General features: G+C 41.2%; 1 protein-coding gene across 3 annotated transcripts in view; it reads right to left on the bottom strand.

Annotated features, from left to right (window-relative positions):
- Positions 1-19,155, bottom strand: part of LOC124148757 (isoleucine--tRNA ligase, mitochondrial-like) — a 34,922-nt gene extending 15,767 nt beyond the window's left edge. Inside the window, exons 1-11 of one of the 3 annotated variants that reach the window (XM_048403087.1) lie at positions 18,850-19,155; positions 15,252-15,374; positions 14,598-14,745; positions 13,282-13,430; positions 9,791-9,840; positions 9,294-9,403; positions 9,078-9,168; positions 8,359-8,474; positions 4,791-4,957; positions 1,460-1,550; positions 691-836 (exon numbers count right to left, since the gene is read on the bottom strand). In XM_048403087.1, coding sequence (XP_048259044.1) covers positions 691-836; positions 1,460-1,550; positions 4,791-4,957; positions 8,359-8,474; positions 9,078-9,168; positions 9,294-9,403; positions 9,791-9,840; positions 13,282-13,430; positions 14,598-14,745; positions 15,252-15,374; positions 18,850-19,068 — 1,410 coding nt within the window. In that variant the 5' untranslated portion in view covers positions 19,069-19,155. Of the gene's footprint in view, positions 1-690; positions 837-1,459; positions 1,551-1,875; positions 2,383-2,475; positions 3,894-4,790; positions 4,958-8,358; positions 8,475-9,077; positions 9,169-9,293; positions 9,404-9,790; positions 9,841-13,281; positions 13,431-14,597; positions 14,746-15,251; positions 15,375-18,849 lie in introns of those variants that run through there. The other 2 variants (XM_048403088.1, XM_048403089.1) reach the window with 2 other exon arrangements.

Below are 19,155 nucleotides of genomic sequence, written 5' to 3'. Positions count from 1 at the left end.
GTGGGGAGCTTTGACTGGTGGAAGCGATAGTATAGAGAGCTCCGCGAACGGGATAATGCTGTGAGGAGCTTGATCCATACACCTACATGAGTTGAGTTGTTACATCAATTTATACCACTAGGGTGTGTTATGTCTATTGTTTTGATGGGTTGTGAAGTCTTCATAGCGACCCTGCTCATGGAATGTGCTGAGGTTGGATTGGTTGGTTGGTTTGTTGTTTGACGCCGCACTCAGCAATATTAAAGCTATATGACGGTGGTCTGTAAATAATCGAGTCTGGACCATACATCTAGTGATTAATATCATGAGCAATTGGGATTCGATGACATGCATCAACCAAGTCAGCCAGCCTGACCACCCGATTCCTTTAGTCATCTCTTACGACAAGCATAGTCGCCTTTTACAGCAAGCATAGGTTGCTGAAGACCTATTCTACCCCGGATCTTCAGGGTCAGCTGAGGTTGGAAAGATTCAATTCAGACAAGAGGATAGCAAGCCTTGGTTTTACATCCTCACATTAAGCATATCAAGCTCAAGGCCCACATGGTATCAGTTTGTTTTTCACCCCCTCGTGCACTGAAGTCTATATCATCCTTGAAGAGGGCGCTAACGCATACATAACTTGTTTACAGCCTTATCAAAATTCAATTTTATTCCACTTTCATGAAATGGCTACTGTAATCCACTTACCACAGCCCTGTCCCTGAGTTTGGAAGTGTTGACGAACCACTGCTTGCTGGCTCGTATAATCACCGGCTTCTTGGTCCGCCAGTCGTAGGGGTAGCTGTGCACGAACTCCTCCAGGTGTAGGACGTGGGCCCCCAGCTGGCTCAACACTAGGGGGTGGCATAGGGCACTGATGAAAATGTTTAGTGTGCCCTTTGCAATTGAAGCGTGTCAACAAGATGAATACTTTTGATCATATTTGTACTCAGTGAATGCCATTAAAGGCTTGATAGTAAGCAGTTGTAAGAAATATGCACCCTTCCATTTCGTTTAAGTTGATAATATCCTTTCAAATTTCCGAATCCCAAATTTGGGTGAATCATACTACGCGAATGTTGATGGTTCTCCATGTGTTTGTCATGTTTATTTGTGTTTTCATATAACAAACACTGTCACCAGGTATTGGTGTTGTGAAGGATGATTTCTAAGAGTGTCCACCAGGCATTGGGAACTTATGGTAACTGTGCAATTTTGACAATAACTGTGCCATTCTAAATACAAGGAATTTCTAACCCTGGAGTTTTGGTGGGGTAGGCTAGTGGTTAAAGTGTCCACTCATCACACCAAGGACCTGTGTTTGTCCTCCATCCCCCCACCCCCCGTGATGTTGCTGGAATATTGCGAGTGGCGAGAGCCCCAAGTCACTTATTCTAATCCTTCTTATACACATAGAAAAGTCAGACAGAAAAACTAATAAACTAGTGATAGTTTTGATCATCTAATATATAATTACCTGTATCATCTGCATCGTCACCAACAGTTTTACCTGCCAGGTGAGCACCAGCACTGTCCATATACCTGCCCCTCTCATCTACATGACAATCCTGCAACACACAAACACTGTCCATATACCTGCCCCTCTCATCTACATGACAATCCTGCAACACACAAACACTGTCCATATACCTGCCCCTCTCATCTACATGACAATCCTGCAACACACAAACACTGTCCATATACCTGCCCCTCTCATCTACATGACAATCCTGCAACACACAAACACTGTCCATATACCTGCCCCTCTCATCTACATGACAATCCTGCAACACACAAACACTGTCCATATACCTGCCCCTCTCATCTACATGACAATCCTGCAACACATAAACACTGTCCATTTACCTGCCTCTCAATTCTACATGACAATCCTGCAACACACAAACACTGTCCATATACCTGCCTCTCAATTCTACATGACAATCCTGCAACACACAAACACTGTCCATATACCTGCCCCTCTCATCTACATGACAATCCTGCAACACATAAACACAGTCCATATACCTGCCTCTCTCATCTACATGACAATCCTGCAACACACAAACACTGTCCATATACCTGCCCCTCTCATCTACATGACAATCCTGCAACACATAAACACAGTCCATATACCTGCCTCTCTCATCTACATGACAATCCTGCAACACATAAACACTGTCCATTTACCTGCATCTCTCATCTACATGACAATCCTGCAACACACAAACACTGTCCATATACCTGCCTCTCTCATCTACATGACAATCCTGAAACACACTGTCCATATATCTGCCTCTCTCATCTACATGACAATCCTGCAACACACAAACACTGTCCATATACCTGCCTCTCTCATCTACATGACAATCCTGCAACACACAAACACAGTCCATATACCTGCCTCTCTCATCTACATGCAACACACTGTCCATATACCTGCCTCTCTCATCTACATGACAATCCTGCAACACACAAACACTGTCCATATACCTGCCTCTCTCATCTACATGACAATCCTGCAACACACAAACACTGTCCATATACCTGCCTCTCTCATCAACATGACAATCCTGCAACACACAAACACTGTCCATATACCTGCCTCTCTCATCTACATGACAATCCTGCAACACACAAACACAGTCCATATACCTGCCTCTCTCATCTATATGACAATCCTGCAACACACAAACACTGTCCATATACCTGCCTCTCTCATCTACATGACAATCCTGCAACACACTGTCCATATACCTGCCTCTCTCATCTACATGACAATCCTGCAACACACAAACACTGTCCATATACCTGCCCCTCTCATCTACATGACAATCCTGCAACACACAAACACTGTCCATATACCTGCCTCTCTCATCTACATGACAATCCTGCAACACACAAACACTGTCTGTATACCTGCCTCTCTCATCTACATGACAATCCTGCAACACACAAACACTGTCCATAGACCTGCCTCTCTCATCTACATGACAATCCTGCAACACACAAACACTGTCTGTATACCTGCCTCTCTCATCTACATGACAATCCTGCAACACACAAACACTGTCCATATACCTGCCTCTCTCATCTACATGACAATCCTGCAACACACAAACACAGTCCATATACCTGCCTCTCTCATCTATATGACAATCCTGCAACACACAAACACTGTCCATATACCTGCCTCTCTCATCTACATGACAATCCTGCAACACACAAACACTGTCCATATACCTGCCTCTCTCATCAACATGACAATCCTGCAACACACAAACACTGTCCATATACCTGCCTCTCTCATCTACATGACAATCCTGCAACACACAAACACTGTCCATATACCTGCCTCTCTCATCTATATGACAATCCTGCAACACACAAACACTGTCCATATACCTGCCTCTCTCATCTACATGACAATCCTGCAACACACTGTCCATATACCTGCCTCTCTCATCTACATGACAATCCTGCAACACACAAACACTGTCCATATACCTGCCCCTCTCATCTACATGACAATCCTGCAACACACAAACACTGTCCATATACCTGCCTCTCTCATCTACATGACAATCCTGCAACACACAAACACTGTCTGTATACCTGCCTCTCTCATCTACATGACAATCCTGCAACACACAAACACTGTCCATAGACCTGCCTCTCTCATCTACATGACAATCCTGCAACACACAAACACTGTCTGTATACCTGCCTCTCTCATCTACATGACAATCCTGCAACACACAAACACTGTCCATATACCTGCCTCTCTCATCTACATGACAATCCTGCAACACACAAACACAGTTCATATACCTGCCTCTCTCATCTATATGACAATCCTGCAACACACAAACACTGTCCATATACCTGCCTCTCTCATCTACATGACAATCCTGCAACACACTGTCCATATACCTGCCTCTCTCATCTACATGACAATCCTGCAACATACAGTCCATATACCTGCCCCTCTCATCTACATGACAATCCTGCAACACACACAGTCCATATACCTGCCTCTTTCATCTACATGACAATCCTGCAACATACAAACACTGTCCATATACCTGCCCCTCTCATCTACATGACACTCCTGCAACACACAAACGCTATGCTCATGTCATATTAACATGATAAAGGACACATTTTTTTCAACGCCACTCCAAATGATGCTTATACACTAAACTGCAAAATCCATGCAAGAATTAAAAGGATGGGGTATGATTCTAACGGGGATCGTTTATGCTCATGGATAATTGCAAATTGAAAACAGCATTAAACAACATTCATTCACACTTCAATTACATTGATATGGTTTCCTTGAGTTTACAATGCAATTATATGTAGAGTGAGCGAGTGAGTTGCGTTTAATGACGCTTTGAACAGCACTCCAGTTATATCACAGCGTGTCAGCTGGACGTGAGCGTAAAGCCCCAAGTGATGCAGGTCTCAGAAGTTTACCACTTCGGTGAAACAAGAACGGGTGTGGTGCTGACAGACCTAGACACATAATCAGGGCGAACCGGGATTCGAACCCACAATCATAGGTTTCCGGGGAGATCAAGGGATGCAACTCTGCACGGTGAATTGTGGTGCCTTAGACGACTGGGCCAACTCCCATTAGGACATGACTCATACAAACATAGAGCTATATTTAGATCCTTAGATCAAGTTTGTAGTGATCACGCAACTCAGGCTGAAATAAATGATTATTGCAAAATATTTCGGGATGAACACAAAGATGAGCAATGATCACTGCCCCCTGCAACGTAGTCCGAAGTAATCCTTACTACAGGGAGGCCATATTTGACAGCTAGCTGGAAGTCTTCATGGCCATGAGCTGGTGCTGTGTGGACCAATCCCGTTCCCTTCCCACTGGTCACATGACTTCCTGCCAACAGTGGGAGCTTCCGCTCGGTCAAGGGATGTGTGTAGATGGAGTTTTTCAACACCTCTCCTGCAAAGGTATCATATGAAACAATACTTGAGGGATTAGATTCTTGCTAGTTTTTATATTACGATGATCTTCAATCTAAAAGCAGATGACTAGCTCAGGGAACACTTTTCGTAATTTTGGCTTACAGATTTAATCAACCACAGCAAAAAAAACACAATCAGTAAAATAAACAAAAACAGTTCACATTTTATTTAATTTGTCCAATCATACCACCTTTGATGGATTAGAAAAGCAATCAGAAACAAAATTCCAACAAAGGTATAACAACTATGTATTAATATTTTCAATAATATTTTATCAAACACATTGTAGGATGTCTTTAGCCGTAAACCCCTTACAAAGAAAATAGGTGGGTGGACACCATGGATTTCAACTACGTTATTCTTCAAATAAAACATTTTGACATGATGGGGGTACTAGTAATGATAAACCATAATACAATCCCGTCTTAACTAATACTACAGCTTCTAATTGCAGCTTCAAAGAGAAACTGATTATTAAGATAAAAAACAAATCAGATTTTTAATCAATAAATAGTTATGGAGTAGAAGATCCGGGGTAGAATAGGTCTTCAGCAACCCATGCTTGCCTTAAAAGGTGACTATGCTTGTCATAAAAGGCGACTAACGGGATCGGGTGGTCAGGTTCGCTGACTTGGTTGATGCATGTCATCGTCTCCCAATTGCATGGATCGATGCTCATGATGTCAATCACTGGATTGTCTGGTCCAGACTTGATTATTTACAGACCACTGTCATATAGTTGGAATATTGCTGACTGTAGCGTTAAACAACAAACAAACAAACAAACAAACCCTACTGCTAAAGTGGCCATTACTCCACACAGAGCCAGTGTTTACCTTGTACGGAGCCTACACGATCTGACCTATGTTATTTCCTCCTGCTAAAGTGGCCATTACTCCACACAGAGCCAGTGTTTACCTTGTACGGAGCCTACACGATCTGACCTATGTTATTTCCTACTGCTAAAGTGGCCATTACTCCACACAGAGCCAGTGTTTACCTTGTACGGAGCCTACACGATCTGACCTATGTTATTTCCTATTGCTAAAGTAGCCATTACTCCACACAGAGCCAGTGTTTACCTTGTACGGAGCCTACACGATCTGACCTATGTTATTTCATACTGCTAAAGTGGCCATTACTCCACACAGAGCCAGTGTTTACCTTGTACGGAGCCAACACGATCTGACCTATGTTATTTCCTACTGCTAAAGTAGCCATTACTCCACACAGAGCCAGTGTTTACCTTGTACGGAGCCTACACGATCTGACCTATGTTATTTCCTATTGCTAAAGTAGCCATTACTCCACACAGAGCCAGTGTTTACCTTGTACGGAGCCAACACGATCTGACCTATGTTATTTCCTACTGCTAAAGTAGCCATTACTCCACACAGAGCCAGTGTTTACCTTGTACGGAGCCAACACGATCTGACCTATGTTATTTCCTATTGCTAAAGTGGCCATTACTCCACACAGAGCCAGTGTTTACCTTGTACGGAGCCTACACGATCTGACCTATGTTATTTCCTACTGCTAAAGTAGCCATTACTCCACACAGAGCCAGTGTTTACCTTGTACGGAGCCAACACGATCTGACCTATGTTATTTCCTACTGCTAAAGTGGCCATTACTCCACACAGAGCCAGTGTTTACCTTGTACGGAGCCTACACGATCTGACCTATGTTATTTCCTACTGCTAAAGTGGCCATTACTCCACACAGAGCCAGTGTTTACCTTGTACGGAGCCAACACGATCTGACCTATGTTATTTCCTACTGCTAAAGTAGCCATTACTCCACACAGAGCCAGTGTTTACCTTGTACGGAGCCAACACGATCTGACCTATGTTATTTCCTATTGCTAAAGTGGCCATTACTCCACACAGAGCCAGTGTTTACCTTGTACGGAGCCTACACGATCTGACCTATGTTATTTCCTACTGCTAAAGTAGCCATTACTCCACACAGAGCCAGTGTTTACCTTGTACGGAGCCAACACGATCTGACCTATGTTATTTCCTACTGCTAAAGTGGCCATTACTCCACACAGAGCCAGTGTTTACCTTGTACGGAGCCTACACGATCTGACCTATGTTATTTCCTACTGCTAAAGTAGCCATTACTCCACACAGAGCCAGTGTTTACCTTGTACGGAGCCTACACGATCTGACCTATGTTATTTCCTACTGCTAAAGTAGCCATTACTCCACACAGAGCCAGTGTTTACCTTGTACGGAGCCAACACGATCTGACCTATGTTATTTCCTACTGCTAAAGTGGCCATTACTCCACACAGAGCCAGTGTTTACCTTGTACGGAGCCTACACGATCTGACCTATGTTATTTCCTACTGCTAAAGTGGCCATTACTCCACACAGAGCCAGTGTTTACCTTGTACGGAGCCTACACGATCTGACCTATGTTATTTCCTACTGCTAAAGTGGCCATTACTCCACACAGAGCCAAAGTTTACCTTGTACGGAGCCAACACGATCTGACCTATGTTATTTCCTACTGCTAAAGTGGCCATTACTCCACACAGAGCCAAAGTTTACCTTGTACGGAGCCTACACGATCTGACCTATGTTATTTCATACTGCTAAAGTAGCCATTACTCCACACAGAGCCAGTGTTTACCTTGTACGGAGCCTACACGATCTGACCTATGTTATTTCCTACTGCTAAAGTAGCCATTACTCCACACAGAGCCAGTGTTTACCTTGTACGGAGCCTACACGATCTGACCTATGTTATTTCATACTGCTAAAGTAGCCATTACTCCACACAGAGCCAGTGTTTACCTTGTACGGAGCCTACACGATCTGACCTATGTTATTTCATACTGCTAAAGTAGCCATTACTCCACACAGAGCCAGTGTTTACCTTGTACGGAGCCTACACGATCTGACCTATGTTATTTCCTACTGCTAAAGTAGCCATTACTCCACACAGAGCCAGTGTTTACCTTGTACGGAGCCTACACGATCTGACCTATGTTATTTCATACTGCTAAAGTAGCCATTACTCCACACAGAGCCAGTGTTTACCTTGTACGGAGCCTACACGATCTGACCTATGTTATTTCCTACTGCTAAAGTAGCCATTACTCCACACAGAGCCAGTGTTTACCTTGTACGGAGCCTACACGATCTGACCTATGTTATTTCATACTGCTAAAGTAGCCATTACTCCACACAGAGCCAGTGTTTACCTTGTACGGAGCCTACACGATCTGACCTATGTTATTTCCTACTGCTAAAGTGGCCATTACTCCACACAGAGCCAACGTTTACCGTGTACGGAGCCTACACGATCTGACCTATGTTATTTCCTCCTGCTAAAGTGGCCATTACTCCACAAAGAGCCAGTGTTTACCTTGTACGGAGCCTACAGGCTGGAACGTGTCCGGGAGGAAGGATCGGAGTTTCTCACTGAACTGTTCCTCACACAGGATTGCCTCCCCTGCACTGCCATCCTTCCATACCGTGTAGCTGTTATACAAAAAGTCTTCATGGTAAGTGTCCTTCTACGGCAATCATGTACATCTCACTGTTGACACTTTATGAAATTATCATCACAAATTCACAAGTCACAGAGGTAAACTTTTGTGTGTGAATGTGACAATACGAGTTCTTGTGACCACCATGGAAGACACAGATTGGTAGGTCAAAGTGCACACAGGGTCAGACTGTTCACTGACAACTGATGACATGACGTTCAACTGGTATGGATTTTAATCAATCTGCTAACGTTTTTTGATTCAAAAATGTGTCTAGCAAATCAAATAGCTAGATTTTATTCCAGATGTTGTCTTGCAAATCAAATAGCTAGATTTTATTCCAGATGTTGTCTAGCAAATCAAATAGCTAGATTTTATTCCAGATGTTGTCTAGCAAATCAAATAGCTAGATTTTATTCCAGATGTTGTCTAGCAACTCAGATAGCTAGATTTTATTCCAGATGTTGTCTAGCAACCCAGATAGCTAGATTTTATTCCAGATGTTGTCTAGCAACCCAGATAGCTAGATTTTATTCCAGATGTTGCCTGGCAACCCAGATAGCTAGATTTTAGAGTTATAATGTCTAATACACACCGAATATCTTTGCCATAGCAGATTGCTTGGTTGAAGGGAAGCGTCCAGGGTGTTGTTGTCCACACTATGGCCGATACTTTACATTCTGATCCTGACAAAACAAACATCAAACAAAAAAGTATACATTAACATGTGGAACATGTGAATACATGCGACTAAAAAGCAATAAAAACTTCATCCGTGCAAGTTTATACAGGTTTGAAAGTAAATGCTCACCGACACATTGAGTTATCTCCCCTGGGACACTGACCAATGGGAACTTGACATACACAGATCTGCTGACATGCTGGTCATTGTACTCAAGTTCTGCCTCTGCCAGAGCGGTTCTGTAATGACAAATCCACAGGCACTGTTTTCTCATCTATCCACTGAATGTTTTTCACAATTGTGACACAGGCATGAATTAATGTCAGAGGTGAGAAATATATTAAAAAATTCAAATACCCTAATACAATCTGAGAATACAAATACAATGCTCATCTTGCAACTACTGATAATCTGGACGATGAATATTTCATCATATTCATTATGACTAAAGTTTGGATCTATGAAAATAATACATTTTCAGCAAGGGGCAACAGTCATAATATCTTGACTCAACTCATTTTAATGGAAGGCATTGTCACGATAAGGACGAAATATTGCCAATGTGATGATAAATATTACCTCACTCATTCATTCACTAACGGAAACTAATGCTTGGTACAATGTACCTTGACGATGGAGACCAATAGACTGGCATATAGTCTTCATAAATCAGACCCTGAAAGCAAGTAAAAACACATGTTAACTGAAATGTCTGATCTTTGCATGTTAAAGAGATGGTTACCACTGCAACAAAAAGCAGTATTTCTCCCCCCCCCCCCCCCCCCACCCAAAAAAAAATGAAAGGTGCTGAGAAAATCTTTTTTTTGTAACATACAGTAAGGCCAAAAAAAGTTGTTTTCCAAAATTGTGTCACTTTTTAGCAACCCCCACACCCTATGTTTGTTTTCTTGCGTTTGCTCAAACATTTTCCCCTTGAAGAAAAGGGTAGCATTTTTCCTTTAAAGCAAAAGGGGAGCATTTTCCCTTTAAAGTAAAAGGGCAGCATTTTCCCTTTAAAGTAAAAGGGTAGCGTTTTCCCCTTGAAGCAAAAGGGTAGCATTTTCCCCTTGAAGCAAAAGGGTTGCATTTTCCCTTAAAGTAAAAGGGTAGCATTTTCCCTTTAAAGTAAAAGGGTAGCATTTTCCCTTTAAAGTAAAAGGGTAGCGTTTTCTCCTTAAAGTAAAAGGGCAGCATTTTCCCTTTAAAGTAAAAGGGTAGCGTTTTCCCCTTGAAGCAAATGGGTAGCATTTTCCCCTTGAAGCAAAAGGGTTGCATTTTCCCTTAAAGTAAAAGGGTAGCATTTTCCCTTTAAAGTAAAAGGGTAGCATTTTGTCCTTAAAGCAAAAGGGTAGCATTTTCCCCTTAAAGTAAAAGGGTAGCATTTTCCCTTTAAAGTAAAAGGATAGCATTTTCCCCTTAAAGTAAAAGGGTAGTGTTTTCTCCTTAAAGTAAAAGGGTAGCATTTTCTCCTTAAAGTAAAAGGATAGCATTTTCCCCTTAAAGCAAAAGGGTAGCATTTTCTCCTTTAAGTAAAAGGGTAGAATTTTCTCCTTAAAGTAAAAGGGTAGCATTTTCCCCTTGAAGCAAAGGGGTAGCATTTTCCCTTTAAAGTAAAAAAATAGCATTTTTCCCTGGAAGCAAAAGGGTACCATTTTCCCCTGAAGCAAATGGGTACCATTTTCCCCTTAAAGTAAACTAATAGCATTTTCTCCTTAAAGTAAAAGGGTAGCATTTCCCCCTGGAAGCAAAAGGGTAGCATTTTCCCCTTAAAGTAAAAAGATAGCATTTTCCCCTTAAAAAGAATTAACCCCAAAAGGTGGGTACATCAAATGAGGTAAAAACTTAAGTCGTTGATTTTCTGTAGTTCAAAAAGTGATGTTTAGTTTTCAGCAGAGACCATATAATAGAGGGACGGCCCTCTAGCCTATGCGCGAAACCATCAGTGCTACGGCTTGTACTGCGCAGCCTGTCCGGAAGCGAACAGAAACGCGTTAACTGCAGTCATCGCTGTCGCCTTTTTTTCCCATGCAAAAGATATATTTTACAAAACAAAATTACACTCATGTATTTCTTAACATTGTTAACATTACAACTGAGATTTGTTGGTGCCCTAAAGCATGTCGTTGTCACTGTATTTGATGACTGTGATCACGCTTTGTCTTTGTCCGAGAGAACAAAATGGCGCACATGTTAAATCGGCAAAAGTGCAGATTTTGATTTTCAATAACGTCCTCTAATTCGCAATGAAAGTCCTTGGTTACCAAGGTGTATAAAAAGGATATATGTTAAAAATTGGCTTAGTGCCATTTACAAATTTAGGGCGGATGCGATATTTCAGATTTTGACTCCAGAAATGGGACTAAATCTGACTTTTCCCGAAATAATTACACCACAACTCTTAATTTCCGCATGCTTTCAGACGAATGTGTTCCTATCATCGGTCCTGAATTAAATAGTTTTACATTCATCACGATTTCCCCTTTGGCTTGGTACCAAAGTTATTTAGGTACGATCGGTAGTTTTTTTTGTATGATTTTTGGCGCAAGGCCATATTTTACGTCACATATTTTAAATTAAATTACCATATAGCAGACGAAATAACATGCATTTTGTCTGTGATTATCATCCGCATATATCTTTTGAAACATTATACAAAGTGACTTATATTGTATGATATTAGAATTGTTTTTGTAAGACGCGTATTTTTTTTACCATTGCTTTCGCCATTTTTTCGTAAGTTTAACTTTGTTTCAGTTATAGGCTGCTATCACATATCGCGCATATACTACATACTACAATACTACATATTTGTTATCTTCTGAAGATTTTGTCTGTATTAATCATGACTACATTTAATCAATTATTTATTTTATGCCGTGTAAATATTGATACTAGGTACTACTGGTACTACTTACTTTGTGTATTTACACAACAATGAAAACATCATACAAAAAAAAAAATCCGTTACATGAAATATTTGTATTATAAAATTATCATTTGCTTTGTAAATGCCAAGAAAAAAGAAGGATTATATCGGCAGTCGTCGGGAGAGAAGTTCCAGACAACAAGGTCGAAGGTGTCAAACTTATCTCGCTCCGGCAAACCCTATTATCACTGCTAGCCCCAAACTGGCATTAACCAATAACATTTGATTCTTTCGAAGCCCATTGTCAGACACATCGAAAATTCATTTAACAACGCTCGTAGTTTAATGTGTGTATTTTTAATTCATTGGAACTATTAGCATTATAAAATAGTAGCGAATTTACATGAAATAAAAACATTAATATGGCGTCATTTTTTTTCTGGCTAATAGTAAAGCATTTACACCAGTCGGTGATCATGCATTTTTGCAAGTAAATCTAGTCTGGACTTATTATAAGATATGAAGTTAATCTGGAGATATATTTTGTGAACATCGGGAATATGGTGATATGTTACAAGTGTCTTCCCTGCTTCTGAATGAGTTTTATTTACACTTCCTGAGTTCCTGTGCAATTTACCGGATCGTAGTTTTCTGTGGCGTTCGTAGTAGATTTGGTATATTTGTTTATTTATAATATTTAACAATTGCAGCATAATATGAGATATGTAAATTGAAATAAATGTCCCGGAAGACACACATGTTCAGCAAATAATTTGCAGCCAACTGACATGTGCTAATGAGAGATATCATACAAAAATCTTTGTAATCCGCTAAGAGACGTCCTTTTATTGGATTGTCGCTGGTCGTAGTCGGAGAAATCTCCGCTAAGGGAATTAACTCTTACCCCGGATATTATGTTATTATATTATTAGGTTACCAGAATGGCCAGTCGTGAATGTCTGCGCATCTATTGCGCATCTGCAGCGGTACAGGGAGGTTAACAGCAGGGTGTCGGGGTGTATCAGTTACATGCCAGGCCGTAGCGCTGATGGTTAGTGATAAACTGTTGGTGAGGGCCGTCCCTCTATTATATGGTCTCTGTTTTCAGTAATAATATTTGTGTAACCTAACGAAAAAGTAAGAAAAGTGGTCACCTGATCAAATGCAAAATATTAACAAAAATTAAGGTTCTTTAACCAAACATAAGCTCAACATAAGTATTAAGAGGAGATACAAGACTTAAGAACTTACTTTTTCATACATATCAAAGAAAGCTTCCCACTGGTTGACTTGGTAGTCCCGGTCTAGTGTAGTGTAGCATCTGCCCCAGTCCGCCATCACACCCCAGCGTTTGAAACTCTCTTTCTGCACACTGATGGTTTCACGGGCAAATGTTTCAGCTGAGGTACACAACAAGTGAGTATATCAGTTATGTCTTGGTGTGTCAACTTAAGGTGAGACAAAGGCCCAAGTGATGAAGACTGTATGTAGCCCATGAGTACTGGTATGGTGTAGCATATTTTTGTTCTCCCAAATTTAGTTCCGACCCAGAAAAAATATCAGGATTAAATACATAAAATTGCAGTGAAAAGTTCCGACCCTGTAGTGAAAAGTTCTGGTCGACAGGAATATAGTTTGGGTGTGTTTATGAGAGATGTTCTTGTATATTGTTAACATGCATCATGAAAAACAGGGAAACTAAGACATACAATCCCCAATCTCATTAAAATCAGATCTTTATTTAGCGGTAGCGAGAACTAAGATCTGATTTTAATGAGATTGTACAATCCCAATACAAATAAACATAATCTAAAATGTTATGGAGCATTTATTCCGACTTGAACAAATGTATTAGAAGTATTTGTTCCATTATACCATTATACATGCTTAAAAACAAAACCAAAAACAAAATAACCAAGCCCAGTTTTTTAACATAGCCCCATCACAAAATCCCCCTTTTAGACACTTGACAGTTTCACAAGGTAGAACATATGTGTGTGTAAGTTCCTGTATGATTGGAACAAATGTCAGTGTGAACCAAAACTTTACGCGAAATGGATCTCCAAAGGAAGTGAGGTGAAATTGGGTTTAACGTCGCGTCCAAGATTATTGCACTTATATAACGACGTGCATGCACGTGTGTGTGTGTGGCTGCTTGTACTAGTCCGGACTGATGCCGATTTATAGTACTAGCTCACTGAGATACCATGCCGCAGGTCAACATGATTACCCCACTCAGATACAGTATACTGACTCCGAGCCGCCCAGTCCTTGTTTTAGCCCCTTAATGTCGAGCGCCAGACAGGGTAACAACAAGTACCATCTTTTAACTTCTTTTGGTATCACGCGACCGGGGATCAAACCCCGGACCTCCCACTCTCCGGGCGGACGCTCTACCACAAGACCACGGAGGCGGTCGATCTCCAAAGAACAAATGTTGGTTGTAAAAGTTCAGCTGGAACTTTTATACACATGGAACCAAATCTTGTTTACAATGCTGTCTGACCACTGATCATCACTGGGCCAAATCTGGAAGTCCAAGGAAATAGAGATGATTGTAACCTTACCTTTTTTGCGAATTTCAAGGGGAGATAATTCCTTTTGATGGTTCACAGCTTTAAGTTCAATGGGTAAGCCATGACAATCCCAACCAGGCACATAGTGTACTTTGTAACCTTGCATCAGTTTGAAGCGATTAGTTATGTCTTTCAGTATCTAGAAAGGAAGCATTCTGAATATAATAGGGACAAACTCAATACAAAGGAAGGAGTGAAATAAAGACTCTCTCTGGTCCACCAAAATCATGGAAAATGTCAAATTTTGAAGCTATCAGAAATGTTCCAATGGCTGACAACAAACATTTTTTACTTTCTTACAAATTAATGTTTTGCACTTCAGGCATGATTAGGTTCAGAAAAATGGCAAGAATTTGAGACAACGATTGTTTTTTGTTCTTGAAGAGAAACTATGAACCATGAACAAGTGTGTGACCCAAGAAAATCAGTCAACAACTTGCTGATCATGACAAAGTACTTAATATCAATTTTCATGTCAAACTTCACCTTAAATTTAACAATCTGTTACCATGGTTTCACTTTTAGATGTCACATTACACAACTGATGGTGAATAGTTACTAACAACCTTTAACTAGTTGAAACTGTTAATGGTAATTGGTCCTCATGTATTAAAAGTTGTTCGGAAATTCTTCAGATTGCTATACCTTGTTGACTGCGTGCCCAACATGTGGTTTTCCATTTGCGTATGGGGGACCATCATGGAGGACGAAGTTCGCTTCTCTATCTTGTTCTTGCTGCCATTGGTATAACTTGTCAAACGCACATGTCTACAAAAAGAAAATAGACTGCAACGAGGAGTCAATGTGAAGCTGTCAGACAAGTGAGTGAGTGAGTGAGTGAGTTGGGTTTAACGCCACTTTTAACAGTATTCCAGTTATATCACGGTGTGTCAGCTTAATGTGGGAGGAAAGCCCGAAGTGATGCAGGTCTCAGACATTTACCACTTCAGTGAAACCCACGAGCACGGGCATGGTGCTGACAAACCTAGAAACACAAGTATTTGTAACAAAGTGGTGAAATGTCCCCCGCCTGTATATACACCATAGTACCAAATATGAAGACAATCCAGCGATTAGTTCTTGAGATATTGCGGCAACACCGTTTTCCAACTCCAAAAGCAGATTTGCCTGCTGTGACCTTGAAAATGGGGTCAAGGTCACCAAAACCGACTGGTGTCTGCGGTGTCTGTATATACACCATTGTTCCAAATATGAAGACAATCCAGCGATTAGTTCTTGAGATATCGCGGCAACAAACAGGTGGGACGTACGGATGGACGGACGGACGGTCGTGAATACTATATCCCCCGCTCCGCGCTTTCGCGCGGCGGGGGACAATAATCGGGGCGAACTGGGATTTGAACCCACAATCATAGGTTTTTGGCGTGTCCAGGGGCCCAACTCTGCACAGCAAATCGCGGCGCCTTAGACGACTGGGCCACCTGTGCCCTCATCAGACGAGTGAAACCACATGCTAACACTGTTGCAAGAGCTGCAGATTTTACTCTTTTACAGTGACATGAAGATATTTATTTGTTTTGTTAGTTTGTTTGTTTGTTGATTAAGGCCGCACTCAGCAATATTCCAGCTATATGACAGCGGTCTGGACCAGACATTCCAGTGATTAATATCATGAGCATCGATCCTTGCAATTAAAATTGATGACATGCATTAACCAAGTCAGCGAGTCTGACCACCCGGTCCTGTTTGTCGCCTCTTACAACAAGCATAGTCACCTTTTACGGCAAGCATGGGTTGCTGAAGACCTACTCTACCCCGGATCTTCACGGGGCAGATATTTATTTACTCTTAATAAGTATTGGTTTCTTCATAAGAGGATTCAATCAAACAGTTAATTCACAACAGTCTCCTGATTCAGATTACATGATTAAATGTATCAAGGGCTTTGAGATTTTGAATGTTGATCAGTGACAAACTCTGATGAGTGTTTTGATTGGTTTGATTTCAAGCTGATGAGCGAGAGAAATTCTGCGCTGAATTAGTGGTAAAAGAGATAGACATGGTGACGTCCCTTTCAAAACCAGGTAATGATGACAGAAGCGACCAGGGCATTTATCACAAGAATTGGAGACATAATACTTTTCACAACTGAGGATGATTACAGAAGTTTGGACAAACATATACAGTTTGACCTATTTCAGTACTGGGATGAAGCCCCCACTAATTAAAACACCATAGAACAAGTTTAGTGGTGTCATCTTCTTTTGCCTACAGTGTTATTTAAACAGATTATACACCAGTGATCCCCGGCTAACAGGCTAATCCTGTTAGAATTACACTCACTACCATGAAAAGTGAGTGAGTATGGTTTTACTCCGCTTTTAGCAATATTCCAGCAATATCACGGCTGGGAACACCATATATGGGCTTCACACATTGTACCCATATGGGAAATCGAACTCAGGTCTTCGGCGAGATGAGCGAACGCTTTTGCTGTGCAAAGAAAAACATTATTTTCTCTATGAACCAAAATAGCAGTGGTTGTTCTAATGATAAATGGAGGTAGACAAGTTTGTGTGTTTGTTTCTTGTTTGTAGACAAGGAGTTTGGTTTGAGATCAGCATTTTGTTTTTGAGCTTGATTATTTATTCAAGATCTAACACATAAACAGGTGCTCAATTTCTTTAAGTAAATAAAATTAACCAACTGAATTCTTTTGACACATCTGCAATAAAAGGGGCACATTATTTTTTCTCTACAAAGCAAGGCATCTGTAAAAAGAATTCAGTAAAACAGTGGCCTGAAATTCTTCACCCATCCCGAAAATCGAATGGGTTGCTCTTTGGGCTTGGACGAATAACTTGAATTGGGTGGGTCCTGATTAGGACCCAGGTAACCACAGGACTTCCTGAACCTGTGGTTAGTCACGTATTATATTGTCTAAATACAATAACAACAAAAGTCGCTTATGTTTGCATTTCTTTCTGACTATGCACATAGTTTCTAACTTTTATACGTTTGAGTAAAGAAACAACTTCAGTTGACTTCAGTGTATGCATGTTCAGATTGGACATAATGTACCAAACTGAGACCTTCAGTGGGTACCCGGGCAGGGTCGGGTAATTGGGGTTTAATAGTGATGAAGGGGTCGTCGGCACAGGTACTACAGATATGTACCCCAGGTACGTTTCTGTAAACAGTAATGTAACCAAGCCACATTCAGTAACCGGTACCCTAAACCGAGGACGAGTCCCCATTCCTCCACCCGAAACCCATCTTCCCAAGGCAAGAGTGTTAACTGACTATAAAAGTCCAGTTTCCACCCTTGCCGAACTAAGCTGGTATTATGGAGTAAGATTTTGGCTGGACTAACGAGTCTATTCATAGTCCAATCAAAATCGCGCAACGAAATTGAAATCCCTTTCGTAAACTGTCATGCAGATTTCGGTCGACTGCAGGATTTGCCCAGCATGGGCACTACTAACCATGCTAACTCGTTGTCAACAGATATTTTCCAAATCTTTTCAAGATTTTAATCAAGTTGCTCACGTGATTTGATGCAGTTCGCGATGTAAGACCCGTTTTCTCACAATATAGATCTTGACTGTCCATCAGATCGTCTTGACTGGGCGCCACCATTTTGTTTGAAGCAAATGCAAGTGATACGAGAGGTGGAATCTGATTGGTCCATAGGAGAGGCATAGAAGGGATTTAACTCGTAACAGCCACTGGTGGCGCTACGATCGAGCCCAGGAATTCCAGCCTAGTTCGACAAGGGTGGAAACTGGACATTTAAAGTCAGTTAACTCCCTTGCCTCGGGAAGATGCCCGAAACCGAAACTGGTTCATGTTGTAGTTCTGGCTGTGCATCGTGGAATATTATGGAGTAATGTATGTACGTCACTATGTACACCCATACAATAGTATGTCAGTTCAGATCCATTTATGAAAAGGAAAAACTGAGAGAAAAATAACAATGCTTATGGCCGTTTAATTTTACCGCGGTTTGGCCTACAGGATGTGTCACATACGTAAGCGTCCAAGGAACCGGTAAAGCGCATTGTGGAATACGGCCTGAGGAGGAATGGACTCATCCTAGGGTACCTTTCTGCATTCTGATTTGGGCTAGGGTACATCTGTATACAGAAACGTACCTGGGTACATATCTGTAGTACCTGTGCCGACAACAACCCGTTCGGCCTTAATAGTTAGAAGAATGTCAGGCTTTTTAGGGGTTTTTCTTTATGGTATTTATGCATAATGCACCACAAAATTATTTCACCTTTTGTATCTCCAATTCTCTTTTCGTGGCCACTCCCTCTCTAAGGGATAAAGGGAATGATGTTTTCGGGAGGTTAAGTGTTTCAGAATAGCGTTTGCTTTTGGAGCCCTTCTTCGAGCTCTTGTTACTCTTGTTTCGTGAGAAAAGAAGAAAGTTGTAACATGTCAGCTTTGGTTTTGACATGAAATGTCTACACGAGCTACCGATGCAACTTATCATGTTGTTAAAATCTGCAGTAGGCTCTCTAACAGTAAATATCTGCCGTAGCTGAAAAACAACATATGACTTTTATGGGCGCAGCCATGT

The sequence above is a fragment of the Haliotis rufescens genome, unplaced genomic scaffold, assembly GCF_023055435.1.
Source record: "Haliotis rufescens isolate VD_foot unplaced genomic scaffold, xgHalRufe1.0.p SCAF_3, whole genome shotgun sequence".
Taxonomy (NCBI): Eukaryota; Metazoa; Mollusca; class Gastropoda; order Lepetellida; family Haliotidae; genus Haliotis; species Haliotis rufescens.
This window is presented reverse-complemented; position numbering and strand designations above follow the sequence as displayed.